Here is a 23,478-nt window from a genome sequence, read left to right as displayed (position 1 = left end):
AGTGCAGTGGCGTGATCTTGGCTCACTGCAACCTCTGCCTCCCGAGTTCAAGTGATTCTCCTGCCTCAGCCTCCTGAGTAGCTGGGACTACAGGTGCACACCACCACACCCAGCTAATTTTTGTATTTTTAGTAGAGACAGGGTTTTACCATGTTGGCCAGGCTGGTCTCGATCTCCCGACCTCGTAATCTTCCTGCCTCGGCCTCCCAAAGTGCTGGGATTACAGGCGTGAACCACCATGCCCAGCCAACTGAGTTTTTTTTTTTTAATCCCAACACTGTAGAATTTACTGACTTCCAATTCCCTCCAGAGTAACAGGAAGATGGCTGAAAGGCTTTAATTATCCAAAATGGGGCTTTGAGACAACTAAAGCCACTTTGAAGTGAATTATTGATAGCATTATGCATTGTTTTTCTTTCTTTTTTTAAGTAACAAGTCAAAGTAATTAGTGCTATTTTTATCTTTGCAGATTCACTGAATTATAAGGGATTTTAAGGCTGCCTTAAAAAAAACTCCTCACTGGCTGAGTGCTGTGTTGCTGTCATTTATGTAAGCTAGAGGCCCTGCTGAGGGAATGTGTGTGTGTTCTGGGGCTGTTTCACATGCCACTGGTGTAGGTGTTTGGATGCCTTACTGCTCTTGGCGGTAAGGTGTTTGCTCAGGCTCTTCGTGGCATTAAAGGTTCTCTTCTGTGTTTCTCACTGAGGACCTTCCCAAATGTATATTATTAATCTTATAAGCCAAAAGAGAACCAAGGACACTCTTATAACAGGCAGCTGCAAAGCCAAGCCATTTAGTGTCGTCAGTGTGGTTTGGTGGAGATCAGAGACTGGAGGCTTCAGTGTGGCTTTAAGTGGAACAGCTGCATCACCAGCTGGAGACTGACAGCCGCAGAGGGCGGGCACGGCACAGCTGAGATCCATCTACTCCCATGGGAGCCTGAAAGACCTGCCTTCAACTTAGAAAACTGCTTTGTGTTTACAGTTAGTTTAGGGGAGAAGAGGTAGAGAACCTGCCCTGGCCTGTCTCCATGAGCATCTTTGAGTCAGTACTGAGCAAACAGGTGTAAACAGGACCCCAACAGGCAGAGGTCTTGTGGCTTTCACAAAAGTTGTCCTGCTTCCCCTTAGATGGAAAATATTTAAAATGAGACACTGGGAAAGGAAGCTATAACTTTTATCTTTAGTTTACTGGAAAAATTTGACTATTTGTTGAATGCATGAACCTAATTTTTAACTAGTAAGGTTTCTTTTGTTTGATTTAGTAAAAGTTCGTTATCAGTCTCCTTCCCTGTAAGAAAATGTGCCCACACATTCTCACCTTTCCTTGCCTAATTATAAACTAATTCATATTTTGAGACTCTGCTCAAGCACCCTGTCCTTCAGAATGTCCTTTCTAAGCCTGCAGGTTGGGCTAAGCACCCCTCCTCTGTGCTTCCATGATACCTTTTGTCTGCTCTTTGTCTGCCTTAGCCTTTACCACATCATAATGAAATTATCTGTCTGTCGTGTGTGTCTTTTCCATCTATGAACTCCTTGATCTCTGGGATTTATTTTATTCACAACCTTCATTGCCTAGCGTAGTGCCTGCACATGATAGGTATTCATATGTTTGTCAAACAAACTGAATTATCAAGAGTCACTGGCAGTGCTGGCAAACCTTTAGCTTCAGATACTGTAGAACTTCCTTCTAGGGACAGAGATTCCTTGACTATATGAGAAAGCAGTCAATTTGCAGAGTAAGAGAGGAGAAAATATAGAAGTTCTCTTTCTAAAATAGTGCTTATAGCATAAACAAAGTTCTTTAATTACTTTAAAACTAAATTTCTCCTTTTGGTAGCATCACCTTTCAGGAGGAAGAAAACTTACTGCTCTTTCTGGTATATTGGAGAGATGGCAGCTAATAACCTCTTTGTGAGCATAAAACAATTATACCAGCCTCCTGTGGAGACAATCTGCCAGAGCCAACCGCCTCACCCTCCGCATGGGCTTCATTTTCTTACTCTGGAATCTCATCGACTCTCCCCTAAAGACCTTCATCTTGTTGCACTATTATGATGAATGTTTGGAGCTGGCTCTCACCCCCTGCTTTACTAGCTATTACTGGAGGTGCCGTCAAAGAATCAGGCCCCAAATTTATCCTCCCATTAAGTCCTCTCCTGGGCAGCGCTGCTTGGTTCTGAGTAGCAGTCATCTAGTTTCCCCTCCTTTTCCCACCTCCCGCTGCCTTTGAATGTAAGGAAACTGCAGGCCCTGTTGCAGACAAAGAGCTGTGGTAGAAAGTAAGGTTGCAAATCACTTTCTACCACAGCTCTTTGTTTGCTCTTGTTCTAGACCTGAAGAGAAGTGCGCACGTATGAGTGCCTGTGCGTGCATCTGCTGTGAGACCTCCAACATCATTTTCTGTCACAAGCCCAGCCCAGAAGTGCCACAAGTGACATTTCTTCAGTTGGTTGGTTGTATCTGTCTCCCAGCAATGTCTTTAGGATTTCTTCTCCATAATAAGTTAGAGATGTATTGGTTTCTGGACACAGGGACCTTACCTACTTCTGTCTATTCATATCTATTCCTCTGAGTAATAGACATATGGTCTTTGGCTTTTTAAACTAGTTATATGATTTTTTGAATTTGTCTCACACCTACTCTTAACAGCCTTCCCCTTGTGAGAGTTTCTGTTGAATAAAAGCTTTCTGGGTCTCTGATGTAGTTGGTTGGCATTTGGTCAATTTGGGGCTTTCATTTTGACTCTCAAAATTATTTGCAGAAAGAAATAGGGCCAAAAGGTGCTTCAAGTGCCATTTGTAAATCTTAGGATAATTGATAAGTATTCATTTATTCTAGCAAGCAGTGGATTTTGTTAAATAATAGATACTGATTAGGTCTCAACAAATCTGACCCTGTTAGCTTTGGTGCTAACTCATTAATAAAGCTGATGTTGAGGCTGCCATTAACATTAGAAAAGCGATGTTCCCTAGTAATATTTCTTTCCTTGAGGAGAAACTATTTTGCAATGAAGTTTTAACTTCTTTCCTTTTCAGAGAGAGAGAGACTATCAACTTCACTTAGGCAGAACGGTTCAATACTTTGGGCAGCTTGTTTATTCTTTATTTACTTCTTGATTTACCAAACTATCCCATTTTCTTTACCTCACTGACATAACTGCTACCCAGCCCCCCTGCTTTCTCCCATCCTCTCTACCTCTCAAGCCTCCCTTCTGTAGCCAACCCTACCACCTGCCACAGTATCCACACCCAGGCTTCTTACAGGAAGCCATCTCTGTGAGGGTCTGTCTGAAAGCAACATAAGTCAGTGCTGGAGCAGGTGAAAGCAGCCTGCTTTTTCAGAGCTGACGAGAAGGGCGAAGCTCTCTGTCACAGTGGGTGGGTGAGCAGCTAGGGCCGAGTAACGCCACGTCTCAGTGGTTAGCACCTGCAGGCTCAGAGCTGACAGTGCACTGTAATAAGATTCATCTTTGTTCACTTAACTGATGTGGGCTTTATGGTAAATGTTCGTTTGCTTAATTACTTTGGCAGACTTGCTGATTGCCTTTCCTGAGGAGTTCTAAAAGGTCCCCCTGGGATGGAGTATAAGCCTGTTTCCATGTCTTTTAATTTCATTCTTTTCATGGAGTACTTGAAAACCAGTACGTGATCCATATGGCCCACCCTCTCATCTCTCCTGTATGTGAACATCAGGACCACTGCTATCTAGTATGGAATCCATATGGCCCACACTGGACCACTGGGAAATCTTGACAGGTTTCTTCCTCCTTTGTGCACATGAGATCCTCCTCCTCCACCACTGAGGTATTATGTATGGCTCATCTAGTCTAGTTTAGGATTCATATGCCTCTTTTTCTCTAACTGGCATGGGATCCACAGAATATTTCCCTCCTTCCTCAGTCTAGCATGTGATCCACTAAAATAATTTCCCTTTATTTTTAGAGACAGGGTCTTGCTCTGTTGCCCGGGCTGGAGTACAGTGGCATGATCACAGCTCACTGTAACCTCAAACTCCTGGGTTCAAGCAATTCTCATGCCTCATCCTCATGAATGGCTAGGGCTATAGGTGTGCACATTATGCTAGCTAATTTAAAAAAAATTTTTTGTAGATATGGGGGTCTCACTATGTTGCCCAAGCTGCTCTTGAACTCCTGGCCTCAAGCAGTTCTCCCACCTGGGCCTCCCAAAGTGTTGGGATTACAGGCATAAGCCACTGTGACCAGCCAATTCGCCTTTATTTTTGAAGTGACGGGAAAAGAAGACTAGTCAATTGCTCATTTTCTTGCTCTCCCATGCTTAAAATTTAAGTGTCTTATAATAAATTGATTAATTGGGCTAATGGGAATGAGGTGTAATTAAAATATTTCAGGTTTTTGTCTCATGCCAGTTTTTAAAAAGTTCTTAATTCATATTCAAGAGATTGGAATGTTCACCATTAATCAAAATTAGATCAGTTTTGGGGGTTTTGAACTTATCTCCAGTGCTTCAGAATTCCTCTTAGGTATGTGTTAGGATTTTCTTATGTTCTGAAAAGGGACAGAACATCTAATACACATTTTCTTATAGGCCATTTTGTTCCTTTATATTCATTTGGCATTTCTGAGCATGTAGAGGAGCCTTGCTTCTGGAAATAGGAAATCCAGGAAAAGGGAAATAGGAAAACCAATTCCAAAGATTATTAGAGGTTTTCATTCTCTAGCCCCAGGAACTCTGCCAGTAACTTCGGACCTGCCACTAGAGAACAGAGTAAGGTAGTCAGAAGCACAGAGTGATGGATCTGAGCAACGATAGGATAATCTTATAGGTGTTTTATGTTTAGGAAAGTTTTGGAGCCTCTTTTCATTTATTGAAAGATTTAATAAAAAGTAGACATAAGGGGAATGGATTAAGTGATGATGCCTTTTATGGAAATGTAGATGGTCCATTTGACTTTTGTGGTTCTTTCAACACTTGTGGTTCATTCTTCTCCATTTACATTGGATCATTGGGTAAAGTAAGCAACTAGATGCACTGGTCAGTAGTTCATCCTTCTTGCTGGTTGTCAAAATGCCTTTTATACTAAGGTTCCATTTTTGTGTCTTTGGTCCTGAAAAGAATGGCCACAGGGACAGTAGTATAATTTATGGAGGGAAATAATTGTCCTGAAAGGGTTAAGACCTAAACCTTAGGGGGTAAGTTAGAAGGATAATCCTAACAGGTCAGTTGCTGATGTTTTGATTAGATAGTTTCAAAGTGAAAAGGTTAGAAGGTATTCTTACTTGAGGTTTTATTTTGTTTAATGTTAATCAGCAGAGTCTTTGAGGCTTGTAATGCACTTCTGTTAACAGGCATCAAGGGAAATTGCTTTTTTTGTTGTTGTTGATTAGGGTGGGCTGAAGATTCATTGACTCCATGAAGAAGGAAGCTTAGTACTGCATGAAATGGGAGTCTGTGAGGCAATTCTGAAGGTGAAAGAAATGTTAGTTTAAAATTAAATAACTCAACCTCAGATGAACCATTTTAACTACTGCCACATACACTCAGTCATACCTTTACCCCTTCTCAAAAGCCAGTATTTTACCTGTCTGCCTGAAGGTTTCCCAGGTAAAAGCAATTACGAATTTGATGGTTTTCTTGTCTTTAATCTCAGATACCTGAGAACATACTCTGTAGTATATTGCATAGTAGTATATCACTGGACTGGTCTAGGAAAAGAGAAGCTGCCTTGGGGGAAAAAAAATTCTTTAGGGCTAGTTAGATGGTATACAGGAAAACAGAGAGGAAAGTTTTGGAAGTGAAATTCAACCAAAGAAACTACTACTCAGAGAGGTTGGTCTCTTGCCCAAAGTCACACAGTTAATAAGTGGAGGAATCCAGATTTTTTCAGATCTCCTTTCTCTAAAGCCTTGCTGTTTTCTGTATGAACCATGTTGTTCGGGGAAGCAATGGTATTTTAACTGGGCCTTCAAGGAAAAAGATGACTTAGGCTTTTTAGTGGTGATAACATTCTATGTGAAGAGATCCAGGTAAACAAAAGCAAGACATCCAGGTGTAAATATTTAGTAAGCGTTTGAAAATACAGGGCTACAGCTCTTAATGAGGTTGGAGCTTAAGATCCAAATTTTTTACTAAGCTTGAGAAATTCACCCACAATCAGACTCGTTAATGTAAATCTGGTAGTCTTATAAGAGTAGTTTTAGGGTGAAACCTTCAAGAATCTTCATATACATACATATATGTGTGTGTGTGTGTGTGTGTGCGTGTGCGCGTATTGAGTATAACAGTTATGTTTCCTCCTTCCTTGGAATGAGAGTTACAAAAACAACTTTTGTTTGTTTTTCCCTGTTCTGCCTGAAAGATGTACATAGCAGCTTTTAGAGATAGCCTGCTTCCTTCAGGTATCTCAGTAATGAAACAATCGCCATGTTCTGAGCTTCTGAATGAAACTATTTATTTATTGTTTCATTAAAGACTCGTAGATGCTTCTGTCCATGGGAGATTGCATTTTGGAGGATTTGCTTTAGCTTTATATTGGATATGAGGAGGAATCCACATTTTCTTTTTCTTCTTTTTTTTTTTTTATTTCTTAAGACTGGGTCTTGCTCTGTCACCCAGGCTAGGGAGCGCAGTGGTGTGATCATGGTTCCCTGCAGCCTTGACATCCGTGGCTCAAATCATCCTCCCATCTCTTCTGTCCATGGGAGATTGCATTTTGGAGGATTTGCTTTAGCTTTATATTGGATATGAGGTGGAATCCACATTTTCTTTTTCTTCTTTTTTTTTTTTAATTTCTTAAGACTGGGTCTTGCTCTGTCACCCAGGCTAGGGAGCACAGTGGTGTGATCATGGTTCCCTGCAGCCTTGACATCCCTGGCTCAAATCATCCTCCCATCTCAGCCTCCTGAGTAGCTGGGACTACAACAGGCACATGTCACCATGCCCAGCTAATTTAAAAAAAAAAAAATTTTTTTTTTTGTACTCCTGAGCTAAGCACTTCTCCCACTTCAGCCTCCCAAAGTGCTGGAATTACAGGGGAGAGCCACCGTGCCTGGTCCACATTTTCTCTTAAGCTATATTGCCTACATTGTTAAAGGAACATTTCCATGCTTATCTTTAATGCAAGTTCGACATTAACTATGTGTCTCAGTTAACAACCGCCTGACACTTGGGAAAAGAGAGCTGCTTTGCAGAGTCATGAGTCAGAGAGAATAAGTTTACAATGGACCAAGAAATCCCCAGCCGGTTTACTGTTCATCCTTACTGTTCCATCTATCCACTTCATTTTGCTTTAGCTTGTATAAGTGACCTCTATCTTCTGCAGTCAGAAGTTGACAGTTGCATTGGAGGGTGGCCCAGATTCCTGCTCTTAAAGGTGCATTGGGCACAGTGCCATCCCTCACTGTGGCTGGCTTTAGCAATTTCTCTTTACTATGATGTTGTCTATTTATTTTTCCTTCCCCTTTGGGACTTTCTAATTCAGTGGCTTTAGAGGCCCAGTATCAGAATAAAACACATTCCCCCACACCTCACCTCATCCTCCCCACCCTCAAACAAACACACAAACAAAACCTAGGCTTACTTTTAGAAGGTATTAGATTACTTAAAAAAGGAATGCCAGAAAGCTTTCCTCTAGCCTCTTGATATGACTTAAGAGGAAGAAAAGCTTTATTGTCATCAGTGTCAACTTTTGCTCCTTCTTTGGGAGGACAGCTGTTCATGTCTGAGCCACCTTTTTTCCTGGGATGAGGATAAAACATTTTAATTTTTATTTTCATACTTTGGGAGGATAGCTAGTGATTCTGGATCTCCAGAAGCAAAAGCTACTTACAGTGAAACTGGACAAAATATTGGTGAGCAAAATAAATTTGGTACCTGCTGTCTTGGAGCTTTTAGTTCAAGTTTCAGAGAAGCTAGAGGTTTCGTTAGAAATTACATTCTCTTTTCCCACTAAGTTCTGTCTGTGGGTAACTCCTTTCCCCTTCCTTGGGCCTTATTACTACCCATATTTCTTTAAATCCTCTTCCCAATTCTGTTTCCCTGAATAATGTGGGCAACTCCAACTATTGCTGGAAAAATAAATTGGTAAAGGATGTTGAGAATAAGAGAAACTTTCTTCTCATCCACCAACCCTGCCACCCCTCTCAACATCCTATTCCAGCAGCCAAAAGTTGACATCCTTTGCCACATGCAGAACTTTTGACTTAAGTATATCATACATATTACCATGAGTTGGACTCTTCTCACCTCCAGGTAGGATCAGTCCTTCCTGAGCATGTGCCCTTCAGCACCAGTCTCACTCGCCATCTCTGCCACCTTTTGTGGTATTGCACCACAGAGCCCTCTCTCTCCAGAAGCTCCTGAAACTCCAGCTTCTGTAATTTATAGGATAGTCCATGGCCCAGTGAGCTCCTTTTCCTACTGCCATCAGCATTGCTAACATATGCAAGCTTTAGAAAAGTTTTCTTGGTGAGTGAATCACCCTGGGAATCACCACATTAATTCTGTGTGGAACTGGTTGGAGAAAGCAGCTTGCTCAAAAACTGCTGGGGCCAAGGAGGCCATAATCATTTATATATGATACAGTTCATCCACTTAAAGTGTACAGTTCATGTTTTCTGGTATAATCATAGGGTTGTACAACCATCATCACAATCTAACTTTAGAATATTGTGTTCCCCCTGAAAGAAACCCTATACCCAATAGCAGTCACTCCCTATTCTTCCCTAACCCTCCTTGTAGCCCTAAGCAACCATGAATCTACTTTCTCTTCTACAAATTTGCATATTCTGGACCTTTCCTATAAATTGAAGTAGCTGTACCATTTTACACTTCCACCAGCAATGTATGAGAGTTCTTCTCCACATCCTTGCCAACACTTGTTATTGTTTTGTTTGTTTGTTTGTTTGTTTTTGAGACAGGGTCTGTGCTCTCACCTAGGCTGGAGTGCAGTGGCTCCACCTTAGCTCACTGCAGCCTCGGCCTCCTAGGCTCAAGTGATCTGCCCACCTTGGCCTCCCAAGTAGCTGGGACTACCGGTACACGCCACCACACCCGGCTAATTTTTTTTTTGTAATTTTGTAGAGATGGGGGTCTCCCCATGTTGCCCAGACTTGTTTTGAACTCCTGGGATTGCAGGCATGAGTCACTGTGCCCAGCCTTGCTATTCTCTTTTTATCACTATCCTAATGGATGTGAAGTGGTATCTCATTGTGGTTTTGATTTGGATTTCCCTAATGACTAATGATATTGAGTATCTGTTCTTGTCTATTCAAATAATTTGTTCTTTTAAAAATTGTATTATTTGTGTGTAATTTATTGTTAAATTATAAGAGTCCTTTATATATTCTGGTACAAGTTTCTTATCAGACAAAATTTGCAAATATTTTCTCTTATTCTGTGGATTGTCCTTTCACTTTCTTGATGGCATTGTTTGCAGCACAGTTTAAACTTCAGATTGATCCACTTTTTCTTTTTCATTTGTGCTTTTGGTGTTTTATCTAAGAAATCACTGCCTGACCTCAAGTCATGAAGATTTACTTTTAAGAATTTTATAGTTTTTAAGGGCCGGGCGCAGTGGCTCACACCTGTAATCCCAACACTTTGGGAGGCTGAGGCAGGCGGATCATGAGGTCAGGAGATTGAGACTATCCTGGCTAACATGGTGAAACCCCGTCTCTACTAAAAATACAAAAAATTAGCCGGGCGTGGTGGCGGGCGCCTGTAGTCCCAGCTACTCGGGAGGCTGATGCAGGAGAATGGCGTGAACCCAGGAGGTGGAGCTTGCAGTGAGCCAAGATTGCACCACTGCACTGCAGCCTGGGCGACAGAGCGAGACGCCCTCTCGAAAAAAAAGAAAAAAAAAAAAGAATTTTATCGTTTTTAGACCTTATATTTAGATCTGTGATCCATTTCGAGTTGTTTTATGTGTGGTATAAGGAAGGGATCTAACTTCATTCTTTTGCATGTGGATAACTACTTGTCCCAGTACCATTTGTTGAAAAGACTATTTTTTCCCTATTTAATTGCCTTGCCACCTTTGTCGAAGGGAAACCTTAATCTTTTCATAATGGCTATGTTTTCTCATTCATTGTCCACTCAAACCTTCCTGTATTTTCTCACAGTTCTGGAGGCTAGAAGTCCCACATCAAAGTCCAGCAGGGTCAGTTTCTGGTGAGAGCTGTCTTCCTGGCTTATGAGATGGCAGCCTTCTCACTGTGTCGTCATGTGACAGATAGCAAGAGAGCTCTCTGGTGCCTTTTTTTTTTTTTTTTTGGCAGAGTTTCGCTCTTTTGCCCAGGCTGGAGTGAAGTGGCATGATTCTGGCTCACTGCAACCTCTGGCCCCTGGGTTCAAGCGATTCTCCTGCCTCAGCCCCCCAAGTAGCTTTCAGGTTTTGACCAGTAAAAGTGAGAGAGAAGTACTGTTAGAATATCCCAGAAACCCCCTCCCCAAAGGTTCAGAAAAGATGGTAGTAAATCCTTTTGGAGGTGATATCAGTGAGAAGGAAAGCCTAAAGAAAATGGAGAGATTCCTCCTTCATCTATAAACCTGGTGCCTTATCTTTCTCCCGCCAAGAGCTAGTCAAGCATGAGTCCTAGTCTAGTGCCTTGGCCAGGTGGGATGGTGTGGAATCACAACCCAGGTGAGCCTGGTAGCCATCAGACTTCCTGGGGAAGGAGAAGCGACGTAATTCAGTTACTGCAAAGGTGTGTCACTCAGCTTGGTCTGGCTTAGCCTGGTTCCAGTCTTCTGTCATTTCTGTGCCATGTCAGGACATATTTCCATTTCACTAGTACAAAGTACTAAGAACTTCAATGGGAAGCCTCCAAGCCCTGTCTGGAATTCCTTTCTAAGAGCCTGGAGAGAGAAGAGCCAGTGTTAGACTATTTTTCTTACTGCTTAGGGCGAATACCCTCCACCTGGCATCTCCAGGACATTAGGTTAGCACTCAGATTTTGCAGATAACAGTCCCAAAGAAACAGCAAAAAAAAATAAGGCCGACACATATACTGCCTTTGTGGGTACTGAGTTAGAGACTACTAACTGAATCTAGACTGTTCCACCTTACTCAGGTTTCTAAACAGTTTCTCAGCCTGCCTGGTGGGAGACCTTAATCACCTGCTTAGATCTGAAGTTCTGAGATGAGATTGTCACAGGGCAGGTGGGAAGATGATTTTATCTTCATTCCAAATATATATTCCCAGAGTGGTAAATACCCTCAGGATAAGTTTGCCCAAACAATATCAGCAGGTATGTCCTGCAGTATGAAGAACAGGTCACCCATAGAGCCAGCTGACACCTGATAAGTGTAATGGTGAGAAGGGAAGGAAACAAGTGTACATTTTGAAGGTAATGCCTTCTAGGTTTTCCTTTCTCTCCCTCACTCCCTCCCTCCCTGCCTCCCAGTCCCCTCCCCTTTCTTTCCTCTTTCCTTTTCTCCTTCCCTCTCTTCTTCCTCTCTCTTTTCTTTCCTGTCTTATGTCCTTGCTTTGTTTCCTTGTGAAAGAACTACTCAGATAGAAAGGAAAGAGAATTAGATCCCCAGCAATTCCATTCCCAGGGATTATTTCACTGTTCCAACCTCACTAGCTCCACTGGGTTGCCCCGGTGGCTGCTAACATTCCACCCAGACAGAAGCTAGGGTACTTGGACCTCTGTATTCTCCAAACCTAGGCAAGAATAAAATAATAATAATAATAATAATAATAATAATAATAATAATAATAAACAAGAACAAAACCTCTAGTTCAGTTGAGACAGGAATTTAAAAAAAAATTTCCTAAGAAATGTAAGGAAACCCTGATTTAAAAAAACAAAAAACAAAACCTAAAAAAGCATAAAATGTGGATGCATTTACAGAGTGCAAAATCTTTTTCGAAGATACCTGTGGTCTAATGGTAGATTGATTTGACTACTGAAGCTCCTTTCCTTCAATCGTGTTGGTCCTGGACACTAAACCCTATGACTCAGACTCCACCCTGAGTGAACTTTAAATTGGTGGTGCTGCTAGGATCAGTGGGATTATCAGTTCTCCTCTAAACTTGCTTCCCCTACCTTCTCATTGGGTTTAGGGTCCGGTTTTCCTTTCTGCTTATGGGCTGTGGTCATCTCTGCCAACATCCTTGAGCCTTGCTCTCTGATTGAGAAAAATATTTGACCCCCACTTGGTCATAAAATTCTTTCCTACTTTGGAATTAGAGCAAACCTCAGCCTTAACTTGCAGATATTATCTCCAGCTCTCTTGGTAGTTTCTGGAAAAATAAGTTTTCAGAACTCTTTTCTTGCTCCTGACTCATGTCTGTCGTATTTGGTTTATTCACTTATTGAATATTTATTGAGCACAAGCTGTGTACCAGGCATTGGGTTAGATGTTTGGCGTTGCTTTTCCAAGTTTTTATTATATGTACTATAAATGTTATATATTGTGTTAGATAAATTTTATAAATGTACCCTCTAAGATTTAGCCCTCTTTCAACAAATATTTCTTATATGGCTGCAATAGACTATTCCCAGGTACTATGATAAGTGCTGGGATTGGTATTTTTTTTTAAGTTTTTGGTTTATACTTTTATTACCTGAATTAGATTAAATGGTTCTATAATTCTTTACTATCAAGAAGCTATAAAATAGTGATTTGTTATGCTAGCTCATACATACACACACACAAACACACATACACACGTGCACACATTTTATTTTTTATTTTTGAGAGAAGGTCTCATTATATTGCCCACGCTGGAGCGTGGTAGCACAAACGCCACTCACTGCAGCCTCATCCCCCTGGGCTCAAGTGATCCTCCCACTTCAGCCTTCCAAGTAGCTGAGACTACAGGCAAATGCCACCACACCTGGCCCTGGCTTATTATTATTATTATTTTTATTTTGTAGAGACAAGGTCTCACCATGTTGCTCAGGCTGGTCTCGAACTCCTGGGTTCAAGTAATCCGCCCACCTTAGCCTCCCAAAGTGCTGGGATTATAGTTGTGAGCCACTGCACCCAGCCCATGCACCCATTTTGTTGTTGTTGTTGATTTTGGGTGGGGTTTTTTGCGGGGAGACAGGTTTCACTATGTCACCCAGGCTGGAGTGCAGTGGCACAATCTTGGCTCACTGAAACCTCTGTCTCCCAGGCTTAAGTGATCCTCCCACCTCAGCCTCCCAAGTAGCTGGGACCACAAGTGTGTGCCGCCACACCTGGCTAAATTTTTTTGTATTTTTTGTAGAGACAGGGTTTCACCATGTTACCCAGGCTGATCTTGAACTCCTGGGCTCAAGTGATCCGCTCACCTTAGCCTCTCAAAGTGCTGGAATTACATGCGTGAGCCACCACGCCTAGCCCACACTACCCATTTTAATAAACTTTCTGTTTTGGAATAATTTTAGATTTACAGAAAAAGTAAAAAGATAATCCACAGAGTTCCTGGATACCCTCAGCCTAATTTCCATCATTTTATGTCACCAAGGTACATGTATCAACACTAAGTAACTGGCATTATTATTAACTAAATTCCGTATTTTAATTAGATTTTACCAGTTTTTCCATTAATGTCCTCTTGCTGTGCCAGGGTCCATTCCAGGATATACATTTAATTGTCATATCTCCCCAGTGATTTGTGACAATTTCTCAACTCTTGTTTTTCATGACTTTTAGAGTCTTAAGAAAGTACTGGCTGGGCACGGTGGCCAGGAATCCCAATACTTTGGGAGGCCAAGGTGAGTGGATCACCTGAAAGGTCAGGAGTTTGAGAACAGCCTGGCCAATGTGGTGAAACCCCATCTCTATTAAAAATACAAAATTAGCTGGTCATGGTGGCGGGGGCCTGTAATCCCAGCTTCTTGGGAAGCTGAGGCAGAAGAATTGCTTGAACCCGGAAGGTGGAGGTTGCAGGGAGCTGAGATCGCACCATTGCACTCCAGCCTGGGCAACAAGAGCAAAACTCCATCTCAAAAAAAAAAAAAAAGGAAGAAAGAAAGAAACTACCAGTCAGCGTCAGGAGCAATGGCTCATGCCTGTAATCCCAGTATTTTAGGAGGTGAGGAGGGAGGACTGCCTGAGCTCAGGAGTTTGAGACCAGCCTGGGCAATCTGGCAAAACCCCATCTCTACAAAAAATACAAAAATTAGCCAGACATGGTGGCACATGCCTGTAGTCCCAGCTACTTGGGAGGCTGAAGTGGGAGGATTGCTTGAGCCAAGGAGATGGAGGCTGTAGTGAGCCATGTTTGTGCCACTGCACTCCAGCCTGGATGACAAAGTGAGACCCTGTCTCAAAAAAAAAAAAAAAAAAAAGTACCAGTCAGGTATCCTGTAGAATGTCCCCTGTCTGATATTTTTCTTGTGATTAGATTGAGATATTAAGTGCCCTTCTCATCAGATCATACCAAGGGTTACATGGTATCTACATGATATCACTGGCAATCTACAGCTTCATCATTTGGTTAAGGTAGTGTTTACCAGGCTTCTTTGCTATAAAGTTACTGTGTTTCCCATTTGCTACTCTAGTCTTTGGCAATAAATCACTAAATCTAGCCCACCCTCAGGATGAGAAATAAACTTCATTTCCTATAGGGAGAAGTATCTACATATATTATTTGAAATTGTTCTATGAGAAAGATTTGTTGGCCAGCCGCTGTGGCTCATGTCTGTAATCCCAGCACTTTGGGAGGTGGAGACCTGTGGATTGCTTGAGCCCAGGCTTGAGCCTGGGCGACATGGCAAAACCGTGTTTCTACCAACAAAATACAAAAATAATTAGCCGGGCATGCTGGCACATGCCTGTAGTCCCAGCTGCTAGGGAGGCTTAGGTGGGAGGATCGCTTGAGCCTGGGAGGTTAAGGATGCAGTGAGCCATGATCGTGCCACTACATTCCAGACTTGGTGACAGAGTGACACCCTGTCTAAAATATAAATATAAATAAATATATATATATATGAAAAAAAGAGATTTGTCTCTCTCTATGAATCATTTATATTCATATGGACTCATGTAAAACCCTGATCTAAAACCTGTGTTCTTTTTGCTACACCAGGCAAGAAATGACAAAGACCTATACCAAGGCACTGGTTTCAGGGAAATTTATTTCAGATTTCAGAGATTTTTAAGAGGTAGATTTGATAAGACTAGGTAATTTTGGATGTGACTAAGTGATGGAGAAGGGAGTGTTTTAAAATGACACTCAGCTTTTGGGTTGAATGGCTGGATATAAAATTTTGGTTTGAAACTATTTACTAACAAGTATGAAGATTGCTTCTATTTAGCCTATATGTTGTTGGCCCAGCTTTACTGAGTGCCCTGTTCTCGCAAGTCAGACAAGACAGCTTTTCTTTCTGATTGAAGCACCAGGGCCCCCTAGTGGACAGCCCTCTGGGTTCCCTTTCTCATCTGAAGGACTCAATATTTTTGTTTGGCTTTGGGTTTTTTCCGTTAGTTCATTTGCAGAGCAGAGATGCTTGATTCTATTTTCTGTCTAATAGTAAATCCTTCCCACTTCAGAGTTATCAATTCACCCCCATTTGTGACTACCTCATGTTCAATAAGAGGAAGTTACCCAGTCACAATCAGTCCCATGCTCTAGTACTCTAAACCAGAGGGTACTTGATCCTTATTTTTTAACAGATGTATCCCCCTCTTCCATCTGGCACCATATTAATATGAATTCTTTGTTTCAGAGCCATCATCAACCACTTTAACCCCAAAATTGAGTCCTACGCTGCTGTGAATCACATATCCCAACTGTCAGAGGAGCAGGTAAGCCACTACTTTCCCCAGATGACCTAGTTGGTGGCTAGGATCAAGCAGTTGCCTTCTCTCTGATGGCAGGGGGATTCTGTGACTGAGCTTTTGTGGTAGTGACCAGGGCCAGGCTGCTGAGAGGAATTAGTGTGGGGTTGGTTGATAGTACTTTTAATGCAGAGTGATGCTGTCTGCGTTTGTGCCATCTGAAGGGTTTGTTAATTATATAGAAGATATGTAGGTGAAAATCTGGTGAATTATTTGTTTTAGAGTGTGATAAGGCATTTCTTTTTTTAAAATTTTAGGCAGAGAGTCATTTTGATTTTTGAAAATAAGAAATGAGAACTTAGAAATGGATGAAACTGCCAATTAGAAAAACCCTGAGTTCAGCTTAATTTGAAGCTATTTGGCTCGTTAAAACATGAGCCCTCATTGGGACAGATTTTCCTTAGTAATTGAGTTCTCTTTGCCTTGAGCAATTATTTTTGAGGAGGTTTTTCTGTGGTATGGACTGAGTTAGAGATGCAGATAGCCTTGTGTCTTTGTTTTCTTTAAATCTGGCCTGATTTCCCCTTCTCCCAGAGTGCCTGCACTCAGCTCTGCATTATATAAAAGTACAGATGAGGCGTTAGCGTGGCATGGGATTGAACTTGATGTGTCAAAATGAAACTCTTGAGTCCTTTTTTAAAAAGCACTAAATAAGACATCCTATTCACATGGTTCCCTTTCCTTTTCACCCTACTCCCAAATTGGAGGGGCCAGGGTATAGACCCCAAGCCAGTAGGAAGACCATATGTGCCCTGTTCTTCCTTTTTTGCCAGTGCATCTTTGTAACCCTTGTTTGAGCTTCTTGCTGGCAGAGCCAGCCAGCCAGCTATGATTTGACCATGTGTTTCAGTGTTCCTCAAAGCTATTCAGTTCTCCCAGTGAAGCACCAAGGAAGCCTTTTTCCTAATAGACAAGCTTCTCAGTATTCCCACCAGTGGCTCTTTTCTCAGCCAGATGGATAGGACTCTATTAGTCTGTCAGTTGTTCCCTTTGACATATTTGTTCTCTTTTGTGAGCCCAGCTGTGAGAATCCATCCTCACATTTAAAACTGCTTGTATAAATGGCCTTCATTTCCTTTTTTTCCTCTCTGCCTGTGGAGCTATCCTGAATCCTGTTCTTTGATGCTGCGCTGTCTGTGAGGTGCTTTGTGATGCTACCATTTTCTTGTTGGACTGGTTCACATTAATTTTACTATATCATTTTTATGCAAAATAATTCAACATCTTGAGTTTTATGCAGTAAGAGAAGGGGTGACTTTCCTACCACAGTGAGCTCTGGTTAGTCTAAAAGCTTTTTTTTTTTTAAAAAAAAAAAAAAAAAAAGGAGACATTTACTCTGTCAGCCACGTGCAGTATTCATCCCCCAGCAGCTTGGGAAGGTCAAGCTGAAATCTTTCTCCAGCAGTAGCTGCCACAGACCAATAATAAAAATCCTTTCTGGCACACAAGGCAATCTGTGAAAGGATGATTAGCAAGCACGTGTCCTCAGCCTCCTCCAACTTCTTTCAAAGTTAAATGAAATGATGAAAGTGCCTCTCAAAAAGAGTGCGCAGGCCAGAGACGAAGCGATTTCAATGGAGAGGGATTTCATAGGAGAATGGGGAAAGGATAGCAAGATTGATTTACTTGGTCAATATGTAATTGTATACCTGCTGGGTGCGGTGGCTCACACTTGTAATCCCAGCACTTTGGGAGGCTGAGGTGGGCAGATTGCTTGAGCCCAGGAATTCAAGACCACCCTGTACCACATGGTGAAGCTGTCTCTACAAAAAAAAAAAAAAAAAGAGAGAGAGAGAGAAAGAAAAATTAGCCAGACGTGGTGGTGTGCACCTCTAGTCCCAGCAACTTGGGAGGCTGAGGTGGGAGCTGAGGTGAACCCAGGGAGGTTGAAGCTGCAGTAAGCTGTGATCATGCCACTGCACTCCAGCCTGGGTGACAGTGAGACCCTGTCTCAAAATAATAGTAATAATAATAATAATCATTATTATTGTATACCTTCTATAATATAAGTTGTGGTGCTAAGGTAAGTGGGGATCAGTGGTGAATAATCTTAGTCATTGCTCTCATGGAGTCTTTGTGTACTCATTACCTCTTTTAATAGTCCTTTTCACTTGGGGGTTTGGAGGAGGGTGATACTATTCTGGGACCTTCTTGAGAGCCACCCTCAAAATAGTTGTTGCTTCTCTTCTCTAACTGACTTTGAAGGGTGCTAAATGACAGCATTACAGTACACTTGGTTTATTCTCAGCACTATCAGATTAGAGGTATTTGACTGCCTTGTTAATCTCCAGCATGTGTTGGAGCACTTCTCTCCCTTCACTTATGAGCATTAATGTGAATGTCACTTAATGTTAACAGTATTCATGGCCTCTCAAAGAGCTAGTTTTATGGATTGCAGTAGGGCCCTGCAGTTGTTAGCAGCAGACTGAGTAGAGAAAAAAGTCAAGAACTTAATCCTCAATAGATTCTAAAGTACCCCTAAAATAAAACCTAAAGAGCATGGATAGATGTTAAATGGAATTTGTTACATTTAGTAAGTTAGCAGAGAAGACAGGGCACTTTCCTATGTCTGCCTGCCCAGCCTGCCATTTTTTTCTGGCAAAGAGATTTGTGAATTCTTGAATTCTGACAACCCCTAGATACATTCCAGCCTCTGTTTGAGGCATTTCAAGGTGGTACTTGTAAATCCATTATTGCATATTAAACAAAGCCCAGCCTTTCACACTGGGGTTTCTTTTCAGACATCCAGAAGGTAAATGACATTTTTTGTTAATTGTCATTGGCTTCATCATTCGTGATAAACTTTTTAATCAGTTGATACCCTCAATGTGACTGAAGGATCATTCTTTTTTGTTTGTTTTTGAGACAGAGTCTCACTCTGTCACCCAGGCTGGAGTACAGTGGCACGATCTTGGCTCACTGCAGCCTCTGTCCCCTGGGTTCAAGCGATTCTCCTGCCTCAGCCTCCCAGGTAGCTGGGATTAAAGGTGCATGCCACCATGCCTGGCTGATTTTTGTTTTTTTTAAGTAGGGTTTCGCCATGTTTGCCAGGTTGGTCTTGAACTCCTGACCTCAAATGAGCCACCTGCTTTAGCCTCCCAAAGTGCTGGCATTACAGGCATGAGCCACTGCACCCAGCCTGGTCATACATTTTTTTAATGTAATAAACTGTGTGCATTTTTATGGTATATATGCAGGTGCTATATTTGTCTGGGGTTAATTGTGAAGCTTGTTCATTTTTACCTCTTTTTTTTTTATATGTGGTAGAATATACATAACATAAAATTTACCATTTTAACCCCCCCTTTTTTTTTGAGATGGAGTCTTGCCCTTGTTGCCCAGGCTGGAGTGCAATGGCGCGATCTTGGCTCACCGCAACCTCTGCTTCTCGGGTTCAATCAATTCTCCTGCGTCAGCCTCCCTAGTAGCTGGGATTACAGGCACCCACCACCACGCTCAGCTAATTTTTTGTATTTTTTAGTAAAGATGGGGTTTCACCATGTTGGCCAGCCTGGTCTCAAAACTCCTGACCTCAGGTGATCCACCCTCCTTGGGCTCCCAAAGTGCTGGGATTACAGGCGTGAGCCACTGTGCCCAGCCCATTTTAACCCTTTTTAAGTGTACAGTTCAGTGGCATTAAATACATTCACATTGTTGTGCAACCATCTCTGCTCTCCTTCTCTCCAGGGAGAGCATTTTCATCATTCCATACTGAAACTCTATATCCATTAAACAGCTACTCCCCATTTCCCCTACCCTGAGCCCCTGATAACCACTGTTCTACTCTGTCTCTATGAATTTGACTATTCTAGGTACTTTAATGGAATCATACAGTATTTGGACTTTTGTGACAAGCTTATTTCACTTAGCATCATGTATTCAAGATTCATCCATATTGTACCATGTGCCACAATTTTGTTCCTTTTTAAGGTTTAATGATATTCCATTTCATGTATATACATTTTGTTTATTCATCCATTGGTGGACATTTGGGTTATCTCCACCTTTCAGCTATTATGAATAATGTTGCTTTTGAACATTGGCGTATTACAACTATGTGTTGGAGTCCCTGCTTTCAATTCTTTTGTGTATATACTCAGAAGTGGAATTGCTGGATCACAGGATAATTCTATGTTTAACATTTTGAGGAACTGCCAGACTGTTTCTCAGATTGGCTGTACCATTTTACATCCCAATTTCTCCACATCCTTGCCAACACTTGTTTTCTGTTTTTTTTTTAATAGCCATCCTAATGGGTATGACGTGGTATCTCATTGTAGTTTTGATTTGCATTTACCTAATGATATATTGAGCATCTCTTCATGTACATATTAGCCATTTGTAGATCATCTTTGGAGAAATTCTTTTCAAGTCCTTTGCACATTTCTTAATTGGGGAATTTTTTTGTTGTTGTTAACTGTTAGGAATTCTTTATATATTCTGGCTGTTAATTCCTCATTAGATATCTGATCTGCAAATACTCTACTCCATTCTGTGGTTTGTCTTTTTACTCTATTGTTAGTGTCCTTTATGCATAAGCTTTTAAAAACTTTGGTGAAGTCCAGTTTGCCTGTTTTTTTTGTTTGTTTGTTTTTTGTTTTGTTTTGTTTTTGTTGTTGTTGTTGCCTGTGCTTTTGGTGTCAAATCCAAGAAGTCCAAGAAGTTATTGCCAAATCTAATGTTATGAAGCTTTTCCCCTATGTTTTCTTCTAAGAGTTTAGTTTTAGCTCTTATGTTTAGATATTTAATCCATTTTGAGTTAATTTTTATATACAGCATTAGGTAAGGGCATTTTGACCTCTTTTTGTATTTAACATACCTTTATGAATAAAGATTTACGGAGAAGATACAACTTGCTTTTCTAAGAGCTATGAAACTACTCATAGCTTATTCCTTACTGGATTTGGCTTGTTTCTGGGACACCTTTCAAAATTGTCCTTCAGGCCCCTTGTCCCCCCCTCAACTGAGATTTAGTTCCTTTCTCTCTCCAGTGTGGCTTTTTAGTAAGCATGCATCCCTACCTGGTAGAATCATTTGATATGTCCAGGAAAATTGATCATCAAGGAATAAGGATTCCCAAAAAGATGAAACTAAGGGGTCAGACTGGAAGATTTAGAATGCATACCAGCTTAAATGGTTTCTGACATTAGGAACTTTGAGTCTACTTTGATTCTCTCCATTTCTAAGGCTACTTTCTCTCTGCTTCCAGTTGTGTTCATCTCCTCTAGCTCTCTTCTCTTTTAAAGAGGACCGCAAATAATGCAACCTGAGCACATCAGTCACCCTTGTAAGCCTTCCGAAATTCTGGTCTTCAGCTTGTCCCTCGCTAGTGGCCTGCACCCTAGTTTTCTTTTTGTTTGCTTGGCGGGTGTGTGTGTGTGTGTGTGTATGTGTGTGTGTGTGTGTGTGTGTGTGTGTGAGATCTCACTCTGTTGCCCAGAATGGAGTGCAGTGGCATGATCATAATTTACTACAGCCTCGACCTCCTGGGTTCAAGTGATCCTTCCATCTTATCCTGCTGAATAACTAGGACCACAAGTGCATGCCACCATGCCTGGCTAATTTTTTTAATTTTTTGTAGAGATGGAGTCTCACTATGTTTTCCAGGCTAGTCTCGAACTCCTGGGCTCAGGCAATCCACCCACCTTTGCCTCCCAAAGTGCTGGGATTATAGGCATGAGCACCAGGCTGCACTCTGATTTTCATTCCCCTGGGAGGATAGTTGTCATACAACTTGTGTTGCATAGATAAACCCCATGACCATTTTGTCTGTACTAAATAAATGTAGATGGCAGGTATTTAAGAGAAACTTAAATACTTGGGTTTGGATGCTTTGAGGATATCCTGTCTTGATGAGGCAATGCTACTACCTTCACAGAAGTATGCTGAAATGGAAGAGCTCTCCAGGGAGGTTCTTCTGCCTACCCCATCCTATCTGACACTCTTAGATACTCCCTCTCCTCTATTCTTACTTTTATTTTATTATTTTTTTTTTAGAGACAAGGTCTTGCTCTGTCACCCAGGCTGGAGTGCATGGAGTGATCATTGCTTACTGTAACCTCAAACTCCTAGGTTCAAGCGATCCTCCTGCCTTGGCCTCCTGAGTAGCTAAGACTACAGGAGCATGCTACCATGCCCCGCTAAATTTTTTTCAGTTTTGTGGAAAGAGGAGTCTCAATGTGTTGCCCAGGCTGGTCTCACACTCTTGGCATAAAGTGATCCTCCCATCTTGTCCTCCCAAAGTGCTGGTATTATAGGTGTGAGCCACTGCACCCAGCCCTATTCCTACTTTTCAAACTAGGAAAAAGATTTTGATATTATCAGCTGCATCATATTAGAAATGCATCCACGTACGTGCTAGAGGTCTGCCACGAAGTTTCTTGGAATGATACTAATTCACAGGTGGTGCTTAACCTAAGGTCCAAGAATAAATAGGCTTTAGAGAGTTAGTACACACCCTGAAATTGTGTGTGAAAATATGCATATGTCATTTTAAAAATTATTATTATTGAAGAGGGTTCATCTTTCCTAAGATCCTCAACTGGTCTTTGACTTCCCTTTTACAACATTTTAAGAATCACTAGCTTAGCTACTTTGAAAAGTACCTCATACTTAGGCTGGGTGTGGTGGCTCATGCCTGTAATCCCAGCACTTTGGGCGGGCAAGGCGGGCAGATCACGAGGTCAGGAGTTCGAGACCAGCTGGCCAACATGTTGAAACCCTGTCTCTACTAAAAATACAAAAATTAGCCGGGCATGGTGGCATGTGCTTGTAATCTCAGCTACTCAGGAGGCTGAGGCAGGAGAATTGCTTGAACTCGAGAGGCAGAGATTGCAGTGAGCCGAGATCGTGCCACTGCACTCCAGCCTGGGCGACAGAGCAAGACTCCATCTCAGTATTGGGTGAGAAAGTAAAGTACCTCATACTTTTCTTTCCTCCAAAGCCATCAGACCTTTGAAAATGCTCATTGAGGATCTTGAGCTTTTAGGCTGTTCACCGTTTGAGTTGGTTTACAAATGCTGTGACATGGTGATTTATATCTGCTCTTACTTCCTTATAGGCAAGAGAGGGCTTCATAGCAGACCTTTACAGAAGATTTTCTAGAGCCCTGAATATCTAGCAAACATAGTGGCAACTTAGGGTTCGAAGCAAAACCTTCTTTGAACACCTTATTCCTTAAGCTTTCAGTCACATTCCTGACCAATTTTATGCCTTTGAAATATCCCACTGGAAAGCAAGTAAATTATTGGCCCATTCTTGCATTCTTCAACCTTCATTCAGCTATCAGTGTCTTGGTATTTAGTGCCTGCTCTTTGCCTCTGAGTGTGCTAGGCATTTGAGGGATACAAAAGGGCTTTTGCTATCAGAGGATGGAATAGTGCAAGAGATGGTTTAAGGCAACTTGTTATTGTTAGCTTACCAGTGGATCTATTCTGTTAGGGAAAGATCTCTGCAGACGATCAGAAAAGTGGTCAGAAAAGGCCATACGGAGGAGAAAAGAATGGAGTTTGGCCTTGAAAGAGGAATGGTAGGGATTGGATAAAATGAAGAGGCATAAATTGTAAAGTGTACTCAAAACCAGGATCTGAAAAGGACAGAAAGAATAGAAAATAGTTCTAGCAAGTCATGTCTTTGGGTCACAGATCACCCAGAGGCTGGATGATTTAAAATATGTCAGTCATTTAATCACAGCCTCCATAATCCCTATCGCACTGAC

General features: G+C 41.6%; 1 protein-coding gene across 15 annotated transcripts in view; it reads left to right on the top strand.

Moving 5' to 3' along the window:
* Positions 1-23,478, top strand: part of ARMH3 (armadillo like helical domain containing 3) — a 212,796-nt gene that overhangs the window by 151,737 nt on the left and 37,581 nt on the right. For 14 of the 15 annotated variants that reach the window (XM_055093311.2, XM_003825509.6, XM_063607863.1 and 11 more), the window contains one exon: positions 15,650-15,728. The exons of the other annotated variant lie outside the window; for it this stretch is intronic. In XM_055093311.2, the coding sequence (XP_054949286.1) occupies positions 15,650-15,728 (79 nt within the window). The remainder of the gene's footprint in view (positions 1-15,649; positions 15,729-23,478) is intronic. 15 annotated transcript variants of the gene reach the window in all.

This window comes from Pan paniscus, chromosome 8 (assembly GCF_029289425.2).
Source record: "Pan paniscus chromosome 8, NHGRI_mPanPan1-v2.0_pri, whole genome shotgun sequence".
Lineage (NCBI taxonomy): Eukaryota > Metazoa > Chordata > Mammalia > Primates > Hominidae > Pan > Pan paniscus.
This window is presented reverse-complemented; position numbering and strand designations above follow the sequence as displayed.